Consider the following 27,592-nt stretch of genomic DNA (forward strand, 5'->3'; position numbering starts at 1 on the left):
TAATAATACTTATAGTTCAATTAAAAAATATATCTATATGAAGAAAAACAATTTACATTATATTTGTTAGTGTTTGCGCATCAGAATTGGATTACTAGATACATTTTTCTTGTGTTGCCATGTTTTCTAGAATATTATTGATCTTCTATTTATAATTTTTTAATTTTATAAATGTAAGCTAATCACAAAATACTCTTGATTATTCATAGTCATTAAGTTGCAGATATTTTAAAATTTATACAAAACTATGTTTATTACATCAATTTTTTGTGGAAAGTATTTCTATCAAATAACGTAATACATTTATGCTATCTATTATATTTATTACATATTTAGCGAAAATATCTATTTTTATTATATTTGTTGATCCTACGTTTAAAATATGTATAGTCAAATCATTTTTTAATATAATAAGGATAATATAATTTTGGTGGTAATATGTTGTACCAAATATTTATATATATATAAAAGTTGGGGATGCATAGTTAATAAAATATACTTTAATCGAATATTTTATTGTGTTATATTCTAAATAAAATGTCATTATTACTTGAATAAAGCTACTTTTATGTTTTTAAAATATTGCATAAGATCGTGTATAAGTTTAAATTAATTAAAATCTATATTAAATTATATATTTTTTTAATATTTGTTAAAAATTTCAATTTAATCAGTTTAATATACCCAGAATTGTAATTTAAACTTTGTATATTATATTTCCTATGCAAAAAAGGACTTCATTTATAATATTTAAACAATAAATGTTTACAATGTCCTAATTTAATACTCAAAATTATGTGTGCTGTAATATATACTTAAAGAATAAACATAAATCAAATATTACATATATCTATTTAAACAAATTTGTAATATTACATTTTAGCTTTTTTTGGATTAGAGTTATGTAGTAAGCATATTTTGTATTCATTTTATATAAATACGGATATTGGCATTTTAACTACATACACATATACAAATTGTGATATATAATCTTCAAAATTCATAAAAATGGAAAAAATCAATTCGCATAAAATTTGTTTTTACGCAAAATACAATCATGTTTAATTTACTTTTCATTTTCATATATATATTCTATCAACTATGCATATCCATTTTAAAAGTTACGTAATTATGCATTATTCTAAATAACGTTGACAATTAAATGCTTGCATTTGATGTATAATTGTGATAAAGGATATTGTATATAGATTTTATTATATTTTTTAATATTAATAAATGAAATAAAATTATACATTAATATGTTAATAATTAAGAATTGTACAATAGTTGAGTGGAAATTAATATCCGCTTTATATTAAAAATTTTTGTTATATATCATAGTATACGTTCAGTATGTTATTAATTTAGCAAGCTTTGACAAGCATGCTATTCACATTAAAGTAATAAGATTGCAAATAAGCAATCTATTACTATTTTGGAAATAAAATTATTATATTTTGCAAGTCAGGAAAAGTACTGTGTATATAAGTTTTTATTTTTATATAATGTGCGAAGATAATAAACTGTAAATGAAATTTGTACAGTAAATATATGTATCGACAATGAATATTGATACGTCAGAAATGATTTATTTATTATCAACGGAACAGAATATACAAAATAATTGACATCTAAGTCATTACATTGAAAAGTTTCCAGTGGAAATACAATTTCTTATTAAGGTTGTTATGAAGTTGCAACAATGGATGCAATTCCATGATGTAGAATAATAATCTTGAGTACAGAGATTTTTCCTCGTTATCATTAAAGGAAGTTGTGGGTGTAAAAGTTGAACCACCCCTTTACTGAGATATAGATTATCGTACTCGGTTGTATCAGGCCACATCATAACACTTTCTTTCGTTTGTATTTTATATTTTCGAATAAAATTAATTATATATTTAATATTAGTAATTAGGTTGTGGTTGTTGCGTTAATAGTAGGCCAAATCTTCTCTTCATTGTAATCCTTTCTCTTGAATATTTGTCCTCTACAGAAAATCGAGCTGAAAAAACATTCAATATTGTGCCTTTTGTTTTTTTTTTTATTTTACATAAAGTATCTATGTAACAAAAGTGTAAAAATTTACCTGGATGTGCGGACATCGTAGGCTTTCCATTAGGGTCCACTTTCTGTAAAAATTTAGCAATTAAAAAAAGAAAAATATATAAAATCAAATAAAAAGATTTTGTTATAAAAGAAAATTGGTATAGAAGAAATGATGTAAAGAATCAGTATTTAAAAATATTACAAAGATATATGTGATAATATATATTTAATTCTATTGTGAATATGCTAATTCATATTATAATATATTGTGCAATATATTTTACCATATTACAGATGCGTTCAGGGAGCACTAACTATATTATTCTATTCTTATTTTAACCCTTTGTTTTAATGCTTTATCATGAATGATAAGGCTAGAATAATATAAATAATACTAATAGCATCTTCGAGAAGGCATGCTATATTGCCATGGGAAATAATATATTAGATTGAGAGAGAAGTAATGCATTACTTGTAGCACCATTACTATTATTTTTTGTTAGGTAAGGAATTGGTAACGTTAATTTTTTATTAGTAACAGTAATGCAGTTACATTTTAGGTAACGAATTAATCATGTCTTTTTTCGTTACTTTATAAACATGCAATAAGTACATGTATGGGACATGTGTAAGCAAATTTTAAAAGAAAGGTGTTATGTTCGACTATATTGCAATCAAACTCATAATTATTTACTTTTTACAATAAATAACTTTAATTTTCTTGACCTTATATATATATATATATATAAACATTTTTTGATATTTCCTTGACTTGTAATCCTTTGCAACTTAACCTCCGTACAGCCGCACTTATATATCTTCTAATTGCAACTTCTATCTTTAATGAATATCTGCAAATACCTATCTTTAGTAGGATATGATCCGTCCAACTAAACTGCACGTTTAGAAATAAATGAAGAAATCGGAATCAATCAGATTATCTCAGCTGTATTGGCAAATACAACGTGATAGAACAGAATATCTCAACAAATGAATGAAGTATGAGCGCGACAGTCAATAACCTAACCGTTTCTCCGAAAAAGTTTGATTGGCTGCCGCGCAACTTCTTGCCATGTGGTCGCATGTCGTCATTTCCTGTGTAAACGGCTATTAGCGCGGTATAAAGTCAGTTTGAAGTTTTTGTCTATCACTCTTTTCTTGTTATATTGTACCTGCTTTTCGTGTGGCAGGTTAAATACGCTTGCTAACAAAATATTTCGAGTATGCTATACGAAAAACAACTATGAGAAAACTTGTTTACAATTAATCAACAAGTCTATTCTTTTTCTATTCTTTTTGTACTGATCATCTCTCTCTTTCCACGCACCTTATATCTCCGATGTGGAAAGAAAAAGAAGGAAAATGAATAACACAAGTTCAGCTGAAAAGAACAAATTAAATGTGTCTCGACAGTTGAAGTTTATCCACTTGGTTAATGCGTGTGCAAGTATGTGTATGGAGAAGTCGATTAATCACAGACGAAAAATAAAGCATGTCACCTTCTGCAATTATTATATACATAATTGATTTTTTTATAGGTCATGACAAGCAGGAAATTGTTGCACGTAGTCGCAGACCTATTTTTCTGTTTCAACATAACGAATATGTTTCGAAAAAAGTAATAAAAGATAAAGAAAACATGATGTTTAAGATTTTGCACGATACGAGCAAAAATGAAATTCTTGAGTTTACAGTTTTTTGAACAGAAAATTAAAAAATTTTTGGATTAATATAATATTATACTATATATGTATATAGGCCGCGGTCTGATTAACGCTCACATGCTCAAAAATCATTCATCCTTGTTTGTTAAATGTTAAACGAAGACAAACGATGCGTTGTTAGCATGAATTGACACACATAATATTTGGATTAATCTGTCAAAAATTTAAAGCAATTTTTCGATTTAAAATGAAGTTATTACACCGATTTTTTCAGATAAAACAAAAATAGTTGCCTTTTTTTTTTTACAGAGAAGTCAAAATTATAATTTTAATTTTTCGTCCTTAATTCATTTTTTATTTTTATTTTTATTTCTATTTAGATTTTATTATTATTCACAGAATAATTATTCTCTAATTCCTTAAATATATTCTTATAATTTAGGAAATGGAATGTTAATTTTTATAAGAACTAGCACATCCCATGCGCGCGCTCCTCTATTATATTCTCCTTTTTATGTAAAGCTGGCAATAGCCACAGGCAACAGGGAATAACGAGCCGTCCAATCAGAGCTCAGGGATATAATATCGAACTTATACTCCAAAGCTCTGATTGGACGGCTCGTTATTCCCTGCTGCCTGTGCCTATTGCCTGTGTCTATTGTGTTTCCAGCTTGACATTTCCGTAACATTTCCATACCATTTCCGTAACGATGAGGGTGCTAACACATGCAGCGGAATAACGTAACGCGGAACGAGAGCACAACCAATCACAAGCGTTTCGCACCAATTGCAGTTGGCGCGAAACGCTTGTGATTGGTTCTGCTCTCGTTCCGCGTTACGCTATTCCGCTGCATTGATAAGAAACCTGACGTAACATTTCCGTAACACTTCCGTAACAGTTGCGTAACACTCACGTAACATTTCCGCAACATTTACGTAACATTACCGTTACATTTGCGTTACATTTGCGTTAGATTTGCGTTATATTTCCATTACATTTGCGTTACATTTACGTTACATTAGCGTTACAATTGCGTTACATTTGCGTTACATTTGCGTTACATTTCCGTTACATTTGCCTTACATTTCCGTTACATTTGCGTTACATTTCCGTTACAACCTTTAGGATTTCCTTTCCTTCCACCATTAACCCTTCCGTCCACCATATTGGCAATCAGCTCTCCCTAAATTCCCCCTTATACTATAATTTACCAAAATCGGAAAACCTTTAAGAATTCTATGAGCTTTATTGGTTCAGCCATTTTGAATTTTCATGTTTTGAAGAGTAATTCGAAATAATCGCTCTCTAAATACCCCTTATACGAAATTTCACCGAAATCGGAAAACCTTTAAGAATTCCTTCCTACATATTGGTTCAGCCATTTTGAATTTTTTAAATTTTGGACTCAGATTCGAAATCAACGACCCCGAAATCCCCCTTATACGAATTTTACCGAAATAGGGAAACCTTTAAGAATTCCGTCTGCCATATTGGTTCAGCCATTTTGAATTTCGAAATTTTTATCGTAATTTCGGAACGAGCGCGCCCTAAACCTCATGGGGTGATTTCGATTGATCACGGCTCGATTGGACGACCAATCACAGCGACCGGTGCTTAGGAGCTTTGTAGTATCAAGCGCTGTGAATGGCTCATGTGCAATTGAGCCGTGTCCAACTGGGTGCCACTCAAACCTCATCATATCAATTTTCTCCGAAATCGGAAAACATTTAAGATTTCGGTAACATTTCCGTCTGCCATATTGGTTCAGCCATTTTGAATTTCGAAATTTTCATCACGGTTTCGGAACGAGCAATCCCTAAAATCCCCGAATACGAAGCTACATCGAAATCGGAGTACTCTAACACCCCTTTGAAAAGAGGCTTCAAAAAAATGTGACACGCCAATTTTAATGTAGGATTATAATAGATTCAATGTTCGTGTTTGTGGGTTAACAATATCAATATAAAGTGAAAATAGATCGAGAAATTATTTAGTGCTTTGAAGACGCTTATTAGCATCAATAATATTAAATTGCCTGTCAATTTAATTTGTGACATTGCTCCAGTCTAAAACTGTGTTTCAAGACCGACACAAATATAATCAGTATGCAGTGTTTTTGGAATTAATTATAAAAATGTATACATATATTTTATTAGGTAAGACCTGTCTCGACCGAATAATATCGCTCTTTTCACTCATTTATGAGTTAAATTATACATTATAGTTACAATTCAGAGACTTAAACGGAACATTTCTCATGAATATCTCTCGTGAATATCCCTCCGTTCATATTTCAACGTCTTATAATTACAAATTGATCATCTCAATCCCTTATAATTGACAAATGATCGATCCATTGATGACGTTTTCAGGCATAAAGACCGTTTCCGGATTGCTACGAGAAATCTCAAAGGAAAGCGAATAAAGAGACACTCAAGAGATTGCATGTAAAAGAGCCGACTCGCATGTATACTTATTATCATGTTTATTATCAGGTCTTATGCCGCTTGACAGGTTGCCGGCCGCGAACGTAGGCGTGATGACGTTCTCCGATGATTAGCCGAGAGGCATCCACGGTGAGACTGCACCGGCTGCAGCTGCGATGAGTATTGAGTGTGAGTATGTGCGCGCTGATTGACAATTCCTCCTCGTGGCTAGGAGTTGACGTATAGTGGGCACGCGCTCGGACGGGATGGGTGCCCCGTCCGGATAGTCAGTGTCACTTCCGCTGACCAAATCGCTGTCAGTATTTACGTCCGCCGGTCCTTATCGTCCAGTCCACGACGCCTGGTGTACGAACGTTCTTCGAACAAGAAACGAATAAGAACGCATTCTTCTCCGATGTTGCGCGGCCGTCTTCAAGGTGAACGATTGTTCCTACAGGAACCTGTCGATTAGGTGCGAAATGACGCGTTACCCGCGTCGCGAGTGCGATTTCGCGGTCACGAGAGTGAAGCGGGCGACGACGAGAGATGTGAATTATTGGGATGCTGGGATTACCGGTGCGTGGAAAACGGCAACACTTCATGCTGTCATTCGCTGCGCGATCATGTTCTGGCTTTTGTTTCCGTTAATGATTATACAGTAGGAAGCGCGTAATTTATCCGCAATTTGTGCGAGTGTGTTACAGGTGGAGGTCACTCATAGGTGTTCGCGTAACAAATCGCAATCACACTAGGCTAGCACGCTCATTGTTTTGACCTCGGTTGATAGATTTCAAACGTAATATTATTAGGAGAAGTATTTCTTTGATTAATTACAGAAAGTATTTCTCTTTATTGTGATAACTTATCTATAAGTTATCTCGAATTATAAAATAGTTTTCGAGAGAGCTAAATATACATGTACAGATAAAAAGAACTCCACGCACTAAAGAAATATTTATAGCAAATAACAGTTAATGATCCTTAAAGTTTTGTATCAATACTTTGCAATTTAAATCTCGTAATGCAAATTTTTGTGGGTTTAAAATATTCAACAAACTTTTGTGGGTTTAAAATAACAAGTTTCAATCAAAGAACAATATTAATATAAATGTTTTATTTATACAATCAAAATCTAGTTTTAATTTCAAATACGTGTCAGGAAGAAAATCCGAGAAAGTTGAATTAGTTTTTGGATTAAAATACGATAATGATATTTGTGATTGCGATTCCTAAGATTTCAGAAAACTCGAATCGTAAATATTTTCGTGGTAATTTAAAGGTTTACTGTAGATTGTTGTACTACCAATGGAAATAGTGCTTCATTCGTATTATCGGTGAACCTTCGTCCGTAAAAAATAATCGCGATACCGTCGGCGTCGCGGCGGCCTTAAATCAGCTTTACGCTACTAATCTCATTCAGTCTAGCGGCTAGAATCGCAAATCACGCGACACTTCGCTATTCTTAAATATTGTTGGATTATCGATTGCTACGCGGTCGATCGTTTCAGATGCAGCGGAGGAAAATTCGTTGGATTATTCAGATACCAGAAGAACCGCAGCATATTGAGACTGTCGAGCAACAAATCTTAAGTACGAAAGGTAAGAAATTTGAATAACATAAAAATTCAAAAACTACATATTTAGAAGGGAACTAATCTTTTGAAGAGGACTTTAATCTTCCCCGAAGATAATTATAATCTTTCAAAAGTCATGAATACCATTCTAACAAGTTTGAAAATTTATGTTATTTAGTTACGCGAGTCTAATGTCAAATAAAAATCATGCAAGTTATTTAACTTGTACAGTATAAATGTAATTCATTTTTGTTTAATTTAATTTAAATATCATCTAATGCACGGAATAAAATTTTTGAAATGTAATAAATGTACTACGCGGAATCGAAAATATAATGTTTGGACGTGTGCCTTTGATTTGCGCGTTGTGTAACAACGTTTAAATAATGATTTTCTAGTTATAAATTTAGCAATGTTTTCGTCGAAAATGTTTATCTGCAATAAACGGCGTGTGAAACTGAAGACAAGATCTTCTACAAGAGATTGACATAAACTTACATAATTTATTACGTATGTAAATAAACGTTCTGTGTGTCGAATGCGGTTCTTTCATGAAGCAAAACTGCTGAGTGTGTATCTTAAATCATTTTAGGCCGATAAGAAAAGGTCGTGACATGAAAATATAGTAGAAGCATAGACAATCAAACTGATTTTCGATTTGGACCTTCATCTTTTATTAAATTATCATAAATGGAAATTATATAAATAAAAGGTTGAAAGATTTTAAACAATCAGTTTATTGAAGACGGATTTTATTTTGTAACTGTTTATCATTCGCGATAAAAGAAAAACAAATGTTATATAATCGAAATAATATATTCTATAATTTCTAATTTCTAATACCTATACTTTTATGAATTATTATAGAATATAATATTCTATATTAATATTATAGAATGAAATATTCTATAATAATATCAAATTATTTAGTTATACGGTTTGTTGAATTGAATGTTACATGAATTGACATTATTATAGATACAGAATATATATATTATACTTCATATATAATAATGTCAAATTATGTAACATATTATTTCGGTAAATTGTATAATTTATATAAGTAAAATCACATTTTATTTTTTATTATTCTGGCAAACTGTGTTTTATGGAACATTCAATATGTTTGTTTACTTCTAACTTTTATCGTTGTATATATGTTATAACATGCATATTGTACGATAGTTCGATTTTTTATTTTCTGTGTTTTCAGTTACACTCGCTAACGAATACAAATATAACGAATAACAAAATTGTTCGAGAAGAAACTCAAATATAATTTAAAAAGAGGATGTTACTGTTTTATATGTTATATATATTTTTTAGAAGGATTTGTATAAATTCAATCATTCCTGTTGAAATATCTATCTAAACAATCTTGATTGATTTCATTTAAATTATTAAACAAAAAATTAAAAAAAAAATATATATATACTTTTTTAATTTATCTCTTTATTTTAAGGTCGACAGTTTTACTTAAACTTGCGAATAAAAATAAAAAAGAAAATGTAGAGAATTTCCTACAAATTAGAATACATGTCACATCTAGACGGTAGTTAGTAGTGTTTTATTCTATTCATTATGCAAATAAGTCGTGACATTGCACGCATGTCGTTTATGTGATTATAAATAGAGATGATCGGCACGATCACGCGTTTTATTCCATTTTCTCCTTTCAACGTAACGTCTTTTTATAGATGATCACTATTGTCTTTTACGACCGTATTAGTTCCTCCGTTGGTGGATTACACTGCCCGCGTTTCTATTCGTTCGTCTTATTAAATTTACTTCGAAACGTGTAAATATAACAGATGGAACAAGAATGCCCCAATGTTTTGTGGAACGTAAATGATGGTATTGAGGCAACTTCGTTCCGTGTGCTCAACTATTGGCAAATAAATCTCGCGACTGCACTCGATGGCGGATGTCCTTAAAGGCGCAATCAGTGATGATGAGTCTGTACGAAAAAAAGATTACGTTATCATTTCTTATCTATATACTGTTACTTTATTTCTTAAAAGTTTAAACGTACGATATCAACTGTAATATATAAAAAATTAAAAAAATAAAACTTAAAATGGATCTCATTCTGAAGAGTGAATCTCACTTTTAAAGATTGAAAATTGAGCTACTTTTTCTTACACAATTTTCAGTCTTTGATGTGAAATTTCACTTCAAAGAATTTAGAGAGTATGGAAGAAGATTTATCGGTAAGCATGCACTAATATCATAGGATTTGACCAAATATTAATGACGTCTGTCAACAGATGCGCTTTGAGTTTGACAAGTCAGATTTTAACAAGTCAGTTATGTCAAATACCAAGAAGGTATTTGATGCGTCGGCGCTAACTTCTACAGAGATCACCCGCAGGGTCGAAATCTGGTATACCGCGCAGTGTCGCGATGGGTTGCGTCCCATGAGGTCGTTCCGAGTTATGGAAAGTCCGATGCGCTCTTATTATAGAAGTTCCCTTGCTCTATAGCCGTGATAGATTATCCGTAGACCGCTACTCGGGAACTACAAGTGTTCTTGACAGAAGCGAGTAAAATTAACAATTAGAATGTGAAGTTTTTTCAAATAGTATATTTCAAAAAATATTATCTCTACAGTAGGAAGAATTTGCGTTACTAGGATACTCCGAGTGACTTTATCTTTCCACTAATAGCAAACGAGAGAAATTTGTAATCTCTTTGTGTTGCAAAGTCAACGATCTTTGCATAATTGTTTTATTCTGTATTTCATTATAATTTTTTTGGTTCTATATACTCTTTTATTGTAAGATGATCATTTTATTTGTGAAATTTTTATCCTTCATTGATTCTAGAGATGCAAAAATAACAAATATATATATATATAAAATTGTATATTGACATTTCTTTATATCACGAAATTATATAAAGGAATTATTCATATGTTATATTATCAAACCAATAATGATGGTGGACGATATAAAGGCACTTTTTTTATCTCGATTAAATAGACGATTACATCTCTTGTTTCATCGTAATTACTAATATGACTCTGGTCGTTTTAAATCACAATGCACGGATGTAATCAATGGGCAGTCATTTATATCGAAATGATAAACACATGTGCTTGTGTGCGTGTAACACTCATTTAAATATAGTTATGAAAAGAATATTACGAAATTTTCTATTTATTTTGAATTATTAATTTACTTAGAAGAATTTCAGAGAATTAGAAAGTAAAAAGTCGAATTGTAAAATAGCAGCTACTTTAAGTAAAATTATAATAGTTATGTAATATTTAATTTTAATAAATTTTGTACAATTGTATTACGCTGTATAAAATTTATTATGTATGTATTATTTAATTACAAATTGTTTTCGCTCCAGACAAATGCTGTTCAATTACTAACGTCACTAATAACAAATCGTTATTTTATCATAATTTTTACATTAATAAATTTGTTAATAATTTGCTATATCAAAATTGACACTCGCAATGCGAATGACTATGAAAAATGCACGGCATTGAAATAATAAAAATATAATCAAGGACTGTGGTGGAATATATCTCTTCGCAAACTTTGTACGTATCTATGTGAAGAGAAATTAATACAGAATGGACGATGATATATGTGAGTATAATAATCAACGATTAATGTATTTTTTATGTTGCACGTTTTTTTATTGTGATTTTTAATATATACTAGTTTTTTATAGTAATATAATTTCTATTCTATTTTGTAATTAAAATAATCATTCATTTATTTTTCAAGATAATATCAAGAAAAACTCCGATATAGAAGATTTTGTTTCTGTTTTAATATTATTAGTATAATTGCCTAATATAATAATTATTTTTCATCATTTATAAATTATCAGGAATACACAAAGATATTGTTCACAAATTTTATTCGTTGATTATCCTGTGTATTTAAAAGAATCTGCACAAAATTGTCATAAATTATATATTTCGCTTCTGCGCTTCTAAAACCGCAAAAGATTAATAAATCTGATTTAACTCTTATCTTTGTGTAGTAATTATATTATCTTCCTTCTGCGGTCGGAAATAGTTAAGAAACTAAGAAAGTATAATAAAACATAAATTTTCTAACAAATATGACATTTTATCTAAAGTTTTGATAAAATAAGTTTTGAAAACGGGAGAGTAGAAACGTTTTGTCGAACCGAGCGAGATTGCAGCAAAACTTATACCTTTCTTTATTTACACGCAGTACTATTTTAAATGCAAGGCGATGTTGCAACGAGAATGCTAGAAAAGATAACCGTGGCATTGTTTTCATATTGGGAAACCTTTGTTCTAAATAGACTAAGTATTCTTTGGTCAACGGAATGTTTACTTTCTCTTGTCGAAAGTAACATGCTTTTGATGTAATAAAATTGTATTATCCCTTGGGTGTTAGAAAAATATGTATCCTTTTACGTAAGAGTGTTTTCGATGAAGACGTTATTGATTTTATGCACAAATTGATTTTTTAGTATTGTTACAATTTTATTTAAGTTACAGAAATCGTTTACAGTTATAGAAATTATTTTAAAAACACGCTTATGTTTAGATATAGGTAAGTTGTATTTTTAAATTTAGAAATTGTCTAAAAGATATGATTAATTATTTTTATAAAACAAAAATAATTTTTTTCGTATATCGTTTCAGTATATTATGAAACTTATAACTACTATTAGTTTATTATTAGAATATTTAAAACTACTATTATGACTGACTATGTACATTCAGCGCAAATACAATAATTAATTACAACAATATTATCGTAAAAAAGAATGTGTCATATCTCTCACAAAATGTACGTGCCGCAGAAGAAAAGAAGATACATTTTCAGGGAATTGCGGTAATTTTCTAGCTCTTGTGCAATCTCGTATAAGTTCGGAAACAGCGAGAGGCTATCTCGAAATTGCGCGAGTGGACGAACAGATAGAGATATTTGGCAATGAATGGCGTGAAGGTATTTGTCCGTTATCGCTGTAACTTTTCTGATATTAGGTTCTGTTAGTAATTCGGCTACTACAGGATACTTTCCATTTGGTGACACAAGTCATTCTATCATACAAGAGTCTATTTTTTCTTCTATCTTTGTTACTCTCTGAATGGCAAGAAAGATAGAATAGTGCTTGTGTCGACCTTTCTGTTACTAACATAAATGGAAAGCACCTACATTCTACTGATTGATTATTTCGACGTCGATCAATTGTTATTAGCTAGATGTTTTACTATATTTTATTATTTATGATTACCTATTAATAATTTTAAGTCAAGATGTAATTACAAATATTCATTTTTATAAGATGATATAATTGTAGACTTTTTTAAATACACGGAAAGAATGGTTTCATTGAAGTATCTAAAAATTTGACTAGATAAAGATCTAAAAATAATTTTGTTGAGCCATCAAAATAATATAGAATATTCAAATACAATGAGCAATACTGTAAAAAGTTTTGACATTCTGACAATTAGCGTAAATCGTTCTAAATAATTATTTTGATGGTTTAACACAGTTACTTTCAGATTTAGCTGAATTTTAAATACTTTTACAAAATCATTCTTTCCATGTAAAAAAATATATCGTTATACATTAAAAAAAAATTGTTAACTTGACTAAACGCATTTAATTCGTAATGATTATTTAGTATGTTTATATATTTAGGTTAACAAAATATTGTGATTTAGAACATGTTATTTGTTTGAAACAAATATTTGCTTGACAGTCCGTAACTACTGTACTGAATCAACTAATATTTTTTTGGAACAGCAACTTTCCTCTTACAACGATAAATATTTTAGCAGTTAAAACCCAAAATTGAATATAACTTAATTTGATCACAATGAGATATTGAAAAATAATAATAGTTGTTAAATTAATTTCTCAGCTCTCTTTTACTAATTTGTTAAAATTTTTTAATTCTTAATATATCCTTAAAAAAAAAATTGTAGCAAGATTTTTTAGTAGAATTTTTCTCATAATAGAAGTAAAAATAAAAATATGCTCGAATAATAAAACATCTAATAAAATTTGCAGAAAGTTTTCGTACATACATGTACGAGATTAATGAATGAAAAGCTTTAATACGCGGACAGAGAAATATTGTCCAAATAGTTGATGGTTTTAATTTAAGTGGCCTATAATATAATACTAATTGGCATTACCGTAAACAGATTCCAGATATGAAATTAATTAGATTCATACCCGCGACGCGTAAACCAGGCGCGCGACCATGCATAACGTTATCGGTGAGGCCAATATGTAACGACATCAAGATGCTATCCTCTGGGTTATTGACACGAGCGTTTCCGTGATATACATACGCATCGTTATCGAGAATATATTAGGGTTGATGTAAAATGTACCAGTTTCGATGTATCAGTGACGAAGATCAGAACGTCTGGTTCTGCACGGTGTTAGTCTGATGTCGATGATTCTCGTTAAAGATCGTTCAAACTGAAAACAGATATTGAAAAATCTTTCGAGTCGCTGAGGAAAATGAGAGCTTGTAATAGAATTGGATTTTGGAATTTGGAATACTTACTTTAAATATAAATTAAGATTTAAAATTCTTGCATGAAACATTAAACTTCACATCTGCTTTAAATTTCTGAAATCACCAGAGAGAGAGAGATATATATACATATAGAATCGATATCCGTGAAATCTATTAATGATATGAAAAGGACAATTTTGCTGAAGTTTCTAAAAATTTAGCTAGATATAGATTTGAAAATAATTTTGTTGCACTATTCAAAATAATTATGTAAGACATTAGAATTGATTGTTAAAATGTCAAAATTTTTACAACATTTTGCTCTCATTATATTTGAGATTCCTACATTAAAAAAATAATGTTGTATTTGTATCATTATTTAAATTGAAAATTATTTTGTTAATTAATAACACTATTAACGAAACAAATACGTCTTTTTTTGTTCTTGTTTTGACAAAATTTATTTGTTTCGTTAATATTGTTGAAGTAACAATATTATTTTCAATTAAAATAATGTTATCGATATATAACATCGTCTTTTTTTCAGTATACTGAATATTAAGAATTATTTTGAGTTCAACAAAATTATTTTCAGATTTATATCCAGTTAAATTTTGAAAGACTCCAGCAATATCATTCTTTTCTTGATATATGAGATTTTATAATAATAAGTCGTTGACGTTGTTATATTATTATACTTATAGATTCTACATTTTACACAAGAGAATTATTATTATAGTCTACACATAAATGCATATAAATCGTATCTTTGTATAATGCAGCTGATTGTAGGTTTGAGTTTTATTTGGCGGACCCCAAACAAGCTTAGGACGCTTATATACCTGTTCATCAGTAGTATACTTCCTCTGATTTCTGAATCCCTGCTTACTTGTGATACGCTGGGCCTTACGATCAGCGAAGCAAGGCCCAGGTACCCGATTTCGCGATCGAAAGGTTCCCTCACCTTGAGATCTCTTCATTCTTTATTTGCAAAGAATGATATTAGCAGTATTTTTGATACGTGCCACGGAATATATACGAATATAATTATACGTGGGAAAAAAACGACGATAATAATTAAGAACCTTATTCTGTATATAGAGAGTATGAATAATGGAATTTATAGTAATATTCACGATCATTATATTCTCATTATACATAACACATTTCTGAAATTAAACTTCCTTTACATTATTCTATTATTCTATATTATATACATTTTATATACGTATACGTATATATATATATATTTTTTATTATATACATTACATATATATATATATTTATATTACATTATAATAATATTCTATTTTTAATTCGCCCGTAGATATTCTAGATCTCTATAAACCTACGATTCTCAGTAAACATTAAAACTTATTTCAATTAGAACGACATATCAAACATTAGTCTTTCCTCTCAATGAAGACGATTACATAAAACTTTTATTATTTTTATTTTCTCGTACGCGATTTCCGAGGGGGCCCCACGGACGTGAGACGATCTGGAGAAAGGGGGAAATTCTCGCTATTGGAGTAAGAAGGAACGCGATACACAGTGTCGAGGATTTCGCAGCATCGGCGAGACGAGAACGGAGCTATGTGCATCGTGGTCAGTGGTGAGGGAAGTTGGGCCTTATGAGTTGTCCGAGGTTGCCAGTTCGCTCGTGGCTTGGCCGGCGTGCGCTGCGTGCGCTGTGTAACTGCGTTTGGCAGTTGTCGATTGACATTAGCTCGCGAGGGAAGGACGTGCGTCGCGTCGCCGTCTTCTGCTCCTTTTTCCTACGCTCGCGCGAGTCGGCGTCGTTTCTCTGCCGCGCGTTTTCCGTCCGTTCGAATCGACGACTCGTAATATCGTGCGGGATGTCACGAAGTGTCGCGTCGCGCGGCCTCCGGTTACGACGACGCTCGTGAAGGTTTCAAACGTAGTCTCGTTCGCGAAGAGAGGGAGAGAGAGAGAGAGAGAGAGAGAGAGAGAGAAAGTTAAAGAGTTGATGCGTGCAAGCGCGCGTGCGACGGCGGCGGCGGGCGACGAGCAGCGACGAGTGCAAGGAGTGTTGGTGAGGTGTGCGTGAGTGCGTGTTCGGCGTAGCCGGTGTGCCTCTTGACTTGTCAGAATCAACAAGTGGCGTAGTAACATCCTCGTGTGGGCGCGTGCGCGCGCGCGAACGGCCGATTCTAACCTCGGCGATTAACTCTTCTCCTTCGCGCGTGTGTGTTTGTGCGCGCGCGCGCGCGCGAGCTGGCTCGCCGCGGGAGCCGATTGACGGCGTTGCGACGCGTCGCCGGTGACCTGATCAACCTGATGCGACCGCCTCGTGTCCTTGGATATTAACGTCGTCGGCTGTCCGGTCTAAATATCCTCAAGATGGAAGTTGTCTACATAGGTGCGTGCGTGCGTGCGTGTATGTTTACATACGTATGTACGTAGGTATGACGTATGTGGGCGTGTGGGCACGTCTCGTGGAGTTCGCGTAGCGAGATTCTTTCTCCGTTCCGCACGTAGCCCGCTCTCTCGCGCGCTTGTCACTTTGCACCTGGCAAATGCAAGGCGCAAGGCCTCCTCTGCGGAATCTTTTCGGAGCATGGCCTTGATCTCGAACGATATTCCTCCCCGAAACCCTGACGCGATTCTTCCACTTAGGTCCAGTTTCACGACTCACGGTTAACTCTTAACCGAGGTTCAACTTATTTGCCACCTTTTTCCAATTCTAGAATTGAAACGAGATAATGAATAAGTTGAACTTCGGTTAAGAGTTAACCGTCAGTTGTGAAACTGGGCCTTAATCGTTCGAGATAATTGCGCCCAGAAAAGTATCGTTCTATCACGAGGAAAAGTGATAACTCAATTTACTTTCTTCCTTTTAAGTAAATGGTTATCTTTGGAAAGATTATTTTCTTGATGATTAATAATTTTAAAGTTTACTTATTATAAATTTTAGAAAAACTCGTAATTATGTACTTGAGACACAGGAATTTATTTTTTTTAAGAATATAAAATAAAATTAATTGAAGCGACTTTATGTGTATAATAATACAAGCAAATTGAATTTGTTTTAATTTAATAATCTTGATTGAAGTATTATATGTGAATTTTTGAAATACGTATCTAATTATTATTTGCGAGAATGTATTTTTCTGTGACAATGTTTTTTCACGTATGACTGTAACAGATAGTCGTTATTCAGTAAACTAACGGACTATTGTTTTTATGGCGAATTCTTACGATTATCGAACTCGTCATCGAGAAACATTCCGGTATTTACCAGTCATAATTATTCCTATTCATATGCTGTGTTTGTTGTTTCTTACATGTTATTTCCTTGTATCTCAGAGTTTTTAGTTTTTAAGTGCAGCGTTTACGACATTTTTTAATCAGCTCGGATTAATTTGCTTCCACTTTAAAATGTGCCTGATTATGTTCTTCTGCAAGCATAAATATGAAAAATTTAGAAAATCTAAGAGATAAGTCATATCACAGTCTTATCTTTGAAGTCTTGTGGCTTTGTATCTTATATTTCGAGTATTCGTACTTCTACGTTCAGCGTTAAATATTCCGACCTGATTTTGATTTCTCCGTCTCTTGCACGAAGATACGTTATCTGCAGCTGAGAGTTAAACGGCTATATATTGTACGAAATACACGGTGGAAGGATTTATTTCATTTATTTTTATCGAATTATATATTTTAAAAGACTTTTATTGCGTAATAAACTCGGCGTTTGTCTATTGTGTAAAACGTTTTATCGAAGAAACTGTGTTCAATCGCTTGGCTCACGTCGACGTGCTTTTTCATGGCTATTCTGTATAGTACATATATATATATATAACTAGCTACTTGAATATACAGTTGCCGGGCCACATTTTTCGCGTTGTCACCCACAGTAGGCAATAGAATTATCTACGCCCTGAGCGTAACTTATCTTATCTTAAAATTATTTGCGCTCGGCGCGCGGGAACTTGGCGAAATGCATGCGTACGTCAGAATTGAAGATCAGTACACGTGTATGTAAGAAAAGATAACGTACTTAGTGCTGACACTTGATTTCAGTGCGCCGATACTTGATTTGATGTGCTATACCGTCCTATACTTGATCAATTTTTACAAACTCGAGAATTCTTAAAATAAAAATAAACAATCCATACAAGGCCAATACCAGTCACAGGCTGATGGAGGTGCCAACGATTAAAATTTAGTATCAATTAATCGACTGTGTGGAATCCTCTTTATTATCCTATACTAGTATACGTACGAAAATCCCAAAAAATTGGCGATTGATAAAGTTCGACGAGAATGATTGTTTAACCGCAAATAAAATATCAATATTAAATTCAATATTAAATTAATATATATGTCATATTGATTTACGCCGAATATATTAAAGCTTTTAAAAATTGTCGCGATGACATATCTACGTGCGATACGTCACGTATATTCTCGCGTATATTTTACCTGATTGAGTTCGTACATGCGCAATATTCAATCTTGGAGATTTGTGTTTCATAAAATTACTTTACCTTAAAACGACGCGCAAAACGATGCACACGCAAAAATGGTTATGTTATAATAATTTATATATTATTTGCCTCCAACACACACACAATCAACGCAAATATATTGGCATGAATGATATATTAATTCGAGATATTATATCGGTATCGGTATCGATTATTACACATGTGAAACGATTTAATAAATTTTAAAATGTAAATTAAGTAATAAATGATAACCGGGGACAAATTATGTGAATAAATTGTTATATTAGTTCGTTTAAATTATTGTGGAATACTTTACACAAAAATTACAAACAGATCATTTAAAAAAATATATAATCAAATATTGTTATTATTTATAGATTGGTAATATATAATGTAATTTGTTTATGTTAATAAACATTACTATCAGTAATGATTTTTTTTACGAAGAAGTTTCTGTTTTGCTCCTGTTAAGCTATTACAAAATTTAAAGATCATGAAATTAAATAAAAAACACATAATTGCAAATATCTATTCTGGCCTACTAAGAGAATATACATTTCGAGGACAATCTCTTTAACATATTAATAGCAAATTATTTCTTATAATCTAGCCGCATAGTGCATCATAGAAGATTGACGTTTACATTGTGAAACTACATCATTTTCAAATTGTGACATGAATTGTGCTATGAATTTATATATGTAATTGTAAATTAAAATGCTTCCCTACAAACCAGGTTAATTTAATCGTTAATTTAATTTGCGCGTTAATACTTTCTATTCGATTAAATTTTTCTCATTTAGATTGCACATTCTTGAACGTTGCTGTATTCGTTGTCGCAGGCCAATGAACCATTACTTAAATATACGTGCGCGGTCGATATATCACTATATCTATATGTATATATAGTATTTAGAAAGTCGTTTTACATAGTTTGGTGGTATTTATATTATTATATTTGTAGTAGTTATTTACAGAATATGGAGCTATGAAAAAGCCACTCCCATCAGAATAAATTCACATATGATTTATATAGGATTAATTCGTTAAGTTTCAGTAACGTAATTACTATAATATCTGGAGTCAATTTGATGTTATTAAATAATAATGTTATTATTTATATTATTATTTATTTTAATTAATATTTATTTAATTAGTAAAAAATAAAAATATGAATAAATTAGTATGAATTTATAATTAAGTATTTACATATTACAATATGAATTTATTTGATATCTTTCAGAATATATTGATATAATAAAAACACGCAAATTTTTTAAATAATAAGTATATAAGTTGGTTGAAGTATAATGTACAGACAACTGCGTCGATTAATCAATACTTTGCCACTCCCCTCATTTTTTGTTCAATTAAAAATGCATGTATTACATCACAATATTAACGGTGTTGTTCCCATCTTGCGTATCAATCTTATAATCAATTGTGTTATTATACTTAATAGCTATTCTACTTATTAAATTAAGATAATTATATTAAGTGAGAGAACCCATTTCAATGATCGATTTTTGTGAAGTTAATACATTATTTTCAGAATTTTGATATAATTGATAAAGTTTTGAGCTCTTTTCTGAAATGTTGATACTCAAACAGAACAAAAAATCACGATAACGTCAAAATCATTTAAAATAAATTGTAAATGATTAAAAAGTGACTTTTAGTAATCAATTTTGTAGTTATTTTGATGTCATGATTTGTATTCTGCTTAGGACATTTTGGTGTAAGAAAAGTAAAAGAATTCTGTGACTATTTAACACGAAAAGTAAGGATCCATCTATAAGATAAATACGAAGTGCATACTTTGCGTTGTCATTATATGAAAATAGATCGTAATATCTTTATATTAATCAGAATCGATGTTAATATTTTTGATGAAGTTTTTGATGAAAGCAATATAAAAAATTCTCAATTGCTAGATTTCTAAAAAAAATTATATAACATTTTTAACTTTTTGACAATATGGCTTTATATTATCAGAAAATTTCAATCCGTGATATGACAAATTACATCGGTACCTTTCAATTGGCGTTTGATAATAATCATCATGTAGGAAACATAGAACGCACATTCAATATTCGGACTGTCCTCGTTTTCATGCGGACCCTTGATAAGTTCGTTAGCTACCGAGCTCGTTGTCATAGTTGAACACTCTCGTGAAGGCACGCACTGGTATTATTCGGTCCCATCAGAACGCTTGACCCGCGAAACCTTTCATAGTGCGGTTAGGGCCAACGACATGCGTGCTCCAGGCACATTCACAGAGAAGAAGTGTGCTGCACTCGCATAGCCGGTAGTGGTCCGCATTGTCAGCTCGTTTAAACAATTGTTCGCTACGCGGTCTGCTTATTTGCATAGTATCCATGCTGTTCTCGGCGTACGCTCCCAACTTGGCGCCATCGAGCCCACGAGATTCAGCTGGTGACACATTTAGGTTTTGTTATCTAATTATTCTAATGTATACGGTATTGTCTGATATATGGGGATTCCGATTATCATAGTCCTGCAGAAAAAAACCTTCCTGACAATGAGTAATTACAACAATTCGCTAGCCAGATCCACTCTTTCAATTTCTTGGAGTGAAATCTTACTCCAAAAGAGTGAAAATACTGTCATTATTGAAAAAGAGTAAAAGTTATTTTATTTGCACTCTTCAATAAGAGATTTTCACTCTTTTTTTAGAATGAGATTTTATTCGTTTGGAGTTAAAAAAAGGAGTGAGATTTCTTTCCTTTAAAGAGCATCTCACTCCAAAAAAAAAGAATGAAAATCTGCCATTCTTCTTTAAGAATGCAAGTATTCTCACTCTTTTTCAATAATGGCAGTTCTTTCATTCTTTTGGAGTGAAATTTTACTCCAAGAAATTTAGAGAGTATCAAAGAAATAATTTCTAATATATTACGTCTTATTAATTTCTTTATGTCTTACTTGTTATCTTATCAAATTTTAATAACATTCGTGACATTGAAGTGATTTTTATAATACATTTGTTTCATATGTAAGAAAACTATTTCTTTAACTTCGATAAATAGTTCAACGAAAATTTGTTTATTGACTAATGCTTTAGGTTTGTGTATTAAAATTTTCCAACAACTACACCGCGGCTTTTCACGTTTTTAATGCTAAACGTGATTCTACATCGCATTCTTTTAGTGTGAATCGTACACTGAAAGAAAAGATTGGCTGAATATGGCATAGCATTTTTAATTGGTTGCAGCAGCCAATTTTTGGTTGCGTTAGCTTATCGAAATCTTATGCTAACATTGCAGATAGGCTAAAGCAACCAAAAATTGGCTGCTGCAACAAAAAATTGGCAGTTGCAGACAATTAAAAATGCTAGGCCATATTTTACCATCTAATTTGTTGTAGCAGCTAATCTTTTTTTTTCAGTGTATTCTGTATGATACAGATGGTCACTTTTAGTGATAATAACTGTAAGTGCATGTAAGAATATAGTATGAAGGTTCGTAATCTCTAGTAGGTTCATATGTAGCGCTAGACGCGACCATCTGATTCTGGATTTTATTCATCACATATGAAGACTACGTTCATTGCCAGCATGGGGTGAGAAGAAGCCAGCTGCAGTTAAACGGGAATGCGGGCTGAATTGGCCATGGCATTAGCTAGCGATGGGCAAGTCGCGATGTCCGTTCGATTAGGTTGATTGGTTTTTCGCGTGTAAATTCGCACTTTTCGCAGCAACCGGTCACAAATTATCCCAACGAAAGCGATATAAAATGTCCAATCGGTTTTATCGCTGAATAAGCGATAAGCGCATGTCGAGTTCATTTTTCTATCGTTTCGCTTCCTCTCCAGGCTTTCCACTTAACGAAGAGACATGAAGAAGTGCTTTCGATAATCTCTTTTAAAGATCCTCTTCCACAGAAAGACTCAAAGAATTAAACTGCTCGTGAATTGACACCTCTGTAATCTTCGGTTATTTTCATTCGCGTGAATTTCAATGGCAAAACGTTCCGTTCGATTAGAAAGGAAAAACTTCGGGAAACAGTGAATTAATTAGCTAGTTAAGAATATTAACTTGCGCCAGAAGAGATATTACCGATCGATAGTATATTGTAAAAAATGATATAACCTTGGACACCGATATTCGATCTTACTGCGACACTACAAAACAAACCTAGTACGCCGCGAATGGCGTAATTATCTCCGACGTGAATATCATTAATAGTACGAGACATGTAATTACCGCTCAATATTGCAGAATTTTTTTTTAGAATACCACGAAATATCAAATTTATTACTTGGTTTATAGTTTATAAAAACTATAAAAACGGTCGTTAGAATTTGATTATAAAATACTCAATGAATTATTGGTAAAAAAGACTGCTATTGTTTAAAGCGGTTGAATGAAGTTTAAAATCTAAAGATTTTGAACAATTTTGTCCATATATCAAGACAAATAAAATCTTGTAAAAAATTGCTAAAATATCTCATTTTGTATTTTTTGTGAATTAGTAAAATATTATTTGGCTTTTTCCAAGAATTTTGTTTTTTTTTTACTATTTTGTTAAATTTTTTAAAATTGTGTTAGATATAACGATAAAACTAGATTTTTTTTACAATTTTCCGCATAACTTATGTTATGTAGCATGTACTATTATTTCATGTACAATCAGAATCATCATAATTGAATCTAAATTAATATTTAAAATTAATCAAATTTAATTAAGTCTAAATATATATATTAAGCTTCTTAATAAATAATATAAAAATATACATTAGCAGATATATTTTATTTTTACAATCTTGAAAATAAATTTGTATTTTACGAAATGCTGCTTATTATTGTATCATTGATCTAATTTAATAATGTTTTATAATAATTATACATATATAATTGTGATATTATTTTAATAAAAAGAAAAATCATTCGCGTTAATAAAAAGGTACTAAAAATATTGAAATTAGTGTATATCGTATATCTGTCAATTAGATATTGTATCTTTTTTGCTATTGCATTTAAAGCACGTCGGTCTCGTGAGAAAATAATATATGAATATTTTAATTAAGATAATTAAAATAGCAGAATGTGAATCTCGTAGAAAATCGTTTATCTTGAAAACTTTAATCTATTGATTATTGATGTGTTCAACTTTTCTATAGTTGGGAAGAGGAGAGAACGTGTCGATGGGCATCTAGCTAAGTTTAGCGATAGTTTCACGTGGCTGGCACTGTTTCCTCAATGAAGTGTTATCGATGTGTTAACTTTTGTGGTTCGTTCAACCCTCGCGATCGTTGATTATGGGAACGTAACTTTCAGTCGATTAACGATTTGATACAACGAGTAATTATCGCATTAAAATAATATATAACGCATATTTATTTGGATTAATTTAAATTGTCAAATTTTCAATACAGTTGCACTTATCCTGTATTTATTTACACTTCGATAACAGTTTTTGAAGATTTACTTTTTGTTTTGTAAACTGAACAAGATAGTGTTATTTTAGGAAAAAAATTAATTTAAGATTCTATGATGCTTTTAAAATGCTATAATTGTCTTAATTTAACTACTTATACAAAATTTATAATATATAAATTTAATATCATCTTATAAAAATATAAAATGTTGGACACTCATTTATTTTATCAAAAAAACTAAAAATAAATTATGAAAAAGTAGTAATAAAATGTATACTGTATGTTTATTAAACAAATAATTTGAAGATTAAATATGTTTAATAAATAGACTCCAGATATATAGACTTCTGGATTATGTATCGATGTTAATCAGCGTTATTAAACGTTCTTTATTGTAGTTTTTTTTAACAGAAGGTAGAACGAGATAATAAACCATTAATTTAAATTTTAATTAATCAAATTTTTAATTTAAATTTTCAAACAATAAGAAATTGAAAAGTCGCTAAATTTTTCAGTAGGTATTAATTAATATTGACAGTATACAAAATATAAGAAAATAATATAGAGACAAACATATTTCCGAAATTTGCTCTAGAAATTATTACAATATTAAAATGTAGAATTTAAAAAATATTGATAAAGTAAAGTCGGAGTTGCGAAGCAAACTATTAACTATAGCGTTAAAATTTAATTTTCTAAGAATAATGAAGACTTCGAGCTGCATGTACTAATTTATAGTAAGGCGAAGTATTTACAGACACACAAGTCCTCTGTTTGCTTAATGGCGGTATGTTACTGTTTATACTATGTGCTTTGAAAGAAAACGATGCGTATACTTAAACAGAGTCGTTCTTGGACCAAATTAGACTTTAATAAATAATTTCTTTTCTGCTCTTCTTTCTTGACTAGCATAAAATATATTCCGTTATAAAATTATAATCACAATATAGTTTGTATATGTGCGCATGTGATCCTAAATGAAGAAAAGTGCATATTTCAGTTTTACATTTATGAATAAATAACTGGAGATATTTTTCTCTGACTATCATATTTAAGAGAAAAAGATCTTTAATTTATGATGTTTGGTATATGTTTCAATTTTATACCATAAAAGATTTGAATTTTTAACGTTTGTATATTATATTATTTTTTTTTAGTTACACAGTAAAAAATATTGTATTTGTGTTAAAAGCGGTCCACTCAACATAGTCCTTTTAAAATTTTGTATTGAATTCTTAAAAGAAATTGGATTCTTGAGATAAAACAATAAGTAACATTTAAGTAACGGGGAATTGAGAACAATAACACCGGTAATTCGTGCGTTACACACAGTTTACAAATTATATTTTAAAATTCCTTACTTTGCTTTATAAAAAGATTGGCCGTTTTGGTTCCATTCAAGGCATCATCAGCGATCTCCAAAAAGTGAATTCCATTAATTAGTATAGAGTATCCGCTATACTCAGTCCCAGCAGCAGAAAGCCTCTTTAATTTCCATATTTGAAAAGTGTAATTGTCAGTTTGCTGTTAAACTAAATGAATTTTTAATATACCTGAATGTTAATTTAACACAATATAATTATGTGATTTGAATATTTTGTGTTTAATTCAACATGTTTTAGTATTAAAACATAATTTATAAATAAATGAATAAATAACATAAAAATTTTTTTTTTTAATGTAAATTCGAAGATAAATAAATAAAATTTGTTAATTTAACAATATATATTTATAAACAATAAAATTTATAAATGTTAAATTCATTTGAAACGTTTATTTGAAATGTTAATTTAAAATATTATAAATGTTAATTTTAATGAAGAAATATGATTGCTTACAAATTGTGTCAGTATTTTTTATGTTATTCCTTTACATAATATCTATTTGTGTTCCTTTCTAACATATTCATCTTATGTCAAAGTAACACAAAAATTTGAGTAGGTCGTTTAGGACATGTGAAATATGTCAAATTTAACACAAATTTTCCGACTGTATATTGTTTCCAATTAATAATTAATCGAAACATGAAATGAGACCAATATTGATAGTTTACTGCGTAAAAATTATAGCATATTTTTTATAAAAAATCAGTTACATTGCAATCTCCGTTAATCATTTAAGATCCTTGTCGGGATAATTAATCCGCACTAAATGTTGATACACGCGTCAGCACCGTTTTTTCGTATCCCTGATATAATGAGAAATCGTTATATGTGTACGATTCAGACCTCGGTATGGTGCGATAAGATCCTTTGACGGAAGATGTACGGCGTTCGGAGAAAGAAATCGCCGGATTGTACACAAGAACTCGTTGCACCATATTCGGAAGCGCCGTATTTTTGCAGGACTGGACGAAGATATCTTACCGCCCCGAACAGGATCGTAAATTTTCGGTTTATTATATAATTGCAGTATATACTTTTTAACGGAGTTTATAATATTATTACTTAGGTTTTAAATAAATGATTGTTATTACACTTATTGTCATTAATTTCTACACTTAGTAATTTTTATAATATTCTATCCTAATCTATATGTAGAGCACTATATAAAAATTGTAGCTAATGTTTTGGGATTTATTATTATTATTATATAATTAATTACAACATTAACTGATTTTTTTGGTTGTGACTGATAGTAATTTATTAGAACAGTAATAAAAATATAATATCGTTTATACATGTGCTGTACGTACAATGCAATGATAAATTATTGGCAAATGATACGTTATTTCTTTTCTGTCTTCTGGAAAATCGACAATCCCATTAAACTAATAGGATCTTTCCTTAATGTCTCCGAGCTTTCATGAGGTAAGCTCCAGGGCGACCGACTTCCTCACGAGACAAACTGTCTTGCGTGCGTTGATCTTACGGCTTACTTTACTTTAAGTACATGATCACCATTTGCGATTTCTTTCCGTTTGCATGTTACTCACGTAACATGCGTTTCCTACAAGATAAGTACGTCCATTCATTCGTTCATTCATCAGTAACGTCTATCGGTTAGTATGTTTTCCTTGAGGCTCGTTAAAGTGCGCCATCGACTGTGGATGACTTTCAGATTCCAAATGAGAAGTCGATCTTCTGAACCGTCAAGTACTGTGAATGGTGTGTTATATTTTTTGCGGAAAGAAAGCTGTTTCCGCGTTTGGGTATTGGCGGAAAACTTTCTTGACAAAAAATTTTTTTCTTATGACTATCGATCAGGAAATATGACAGAAATATACATATATCGGAATGTATACATAGAATACTCACAAAAAGTGATTCTAAGCGGACAAAGTTACAGTCAAAATTATAGTTTGAAAATTATTGCTTACAAGTTCCTTTCTTGCGTTGCGAGACGGTACTTGCGAGTTTTTTTTTTTTTTGCGTGGCGCTAATTTAATATGCAGCGCCGCGTGTCGCTCGTCTAAATATAATTCTCCAGATTAGAAATATACTTGAGGGATATACATATTTCGCAAAACATGCGAGTAACGATTCTACATCAGTAAACACACAAAACGCTAAAACGCGTGAAA

The 27,592-nt window shown here is 31.0% G+C and overlaps 2 protein-coding genes across 10 annotated transcripts in view; one reads left to right on the top strand and one right to left on the bottom strand.

Annotated features, from left to right (window-relative positions):
- Window positions 1-1,635: 1,635 nt before the first annotated feature.
- Window positions 1,636-2,138, bottom strand: Nop10 (Nop10 ribonucleoprotein; the record flags this gene model as incomplete). Its single annotated transcript, XM_018521332.1, has 2 exons — window positions 1,636-2,005; window positions 2,090-2,138. Coding segments are annotated over 2 exons (147 nt in total), but the record flags the coding sequence as incomplete, so codon positions are not given.
- A 4,184-nt stretch (window positions 2,139-6,322) lies between these two features.
- The window catches only part of LOC108770136 (dystrophin, isoforms A/C/F/G/H), a 475,481-nt gene continuing 454,211 nt past the window's right edge, over window positions 6,323-27,592 (top strand). For 5 of the 9 annotated variants that reach the window (XM_018521490.1, XM_018521484.1, XM_018521483.1 and 2 more), the window contains exon 1: window positions 7,649-7,739. In XM_018521490.1, coding sequence (XP_018376992.1) covers window positions 7,649-7,739 — 91 coding nt within the window. Of the gene's footprint in view, window positions 6,578-7,648; window positions 7,740-16,519; window positions 16,581-27,592 lie in introns of those variants that run through there. The other 4 variants (XM_018521482.1, XM_018521491.1, XM_018521492.1 and 1 more) reach the window with 3 other exon arrangements.

The sequence above is a fragment of the Trachymyrmex cornetzi genome, unplaced genomic scaffold, assembly GCF_001594075.2.
Source record: "Trachymyrmex cornetzi isolate Tcor2-1 unplaced genomic scaffold, Tcor1.1 scaffold99, whole genome shotgun sequence".
In the NCBI taxonomy this organism is placed as follows: Eukaryota; Metazoa; Arthropoda; class Insecta; order Hymenoptera; family Formicidae; genus Trachymyrmex; species Trachymyrmex cornetzi.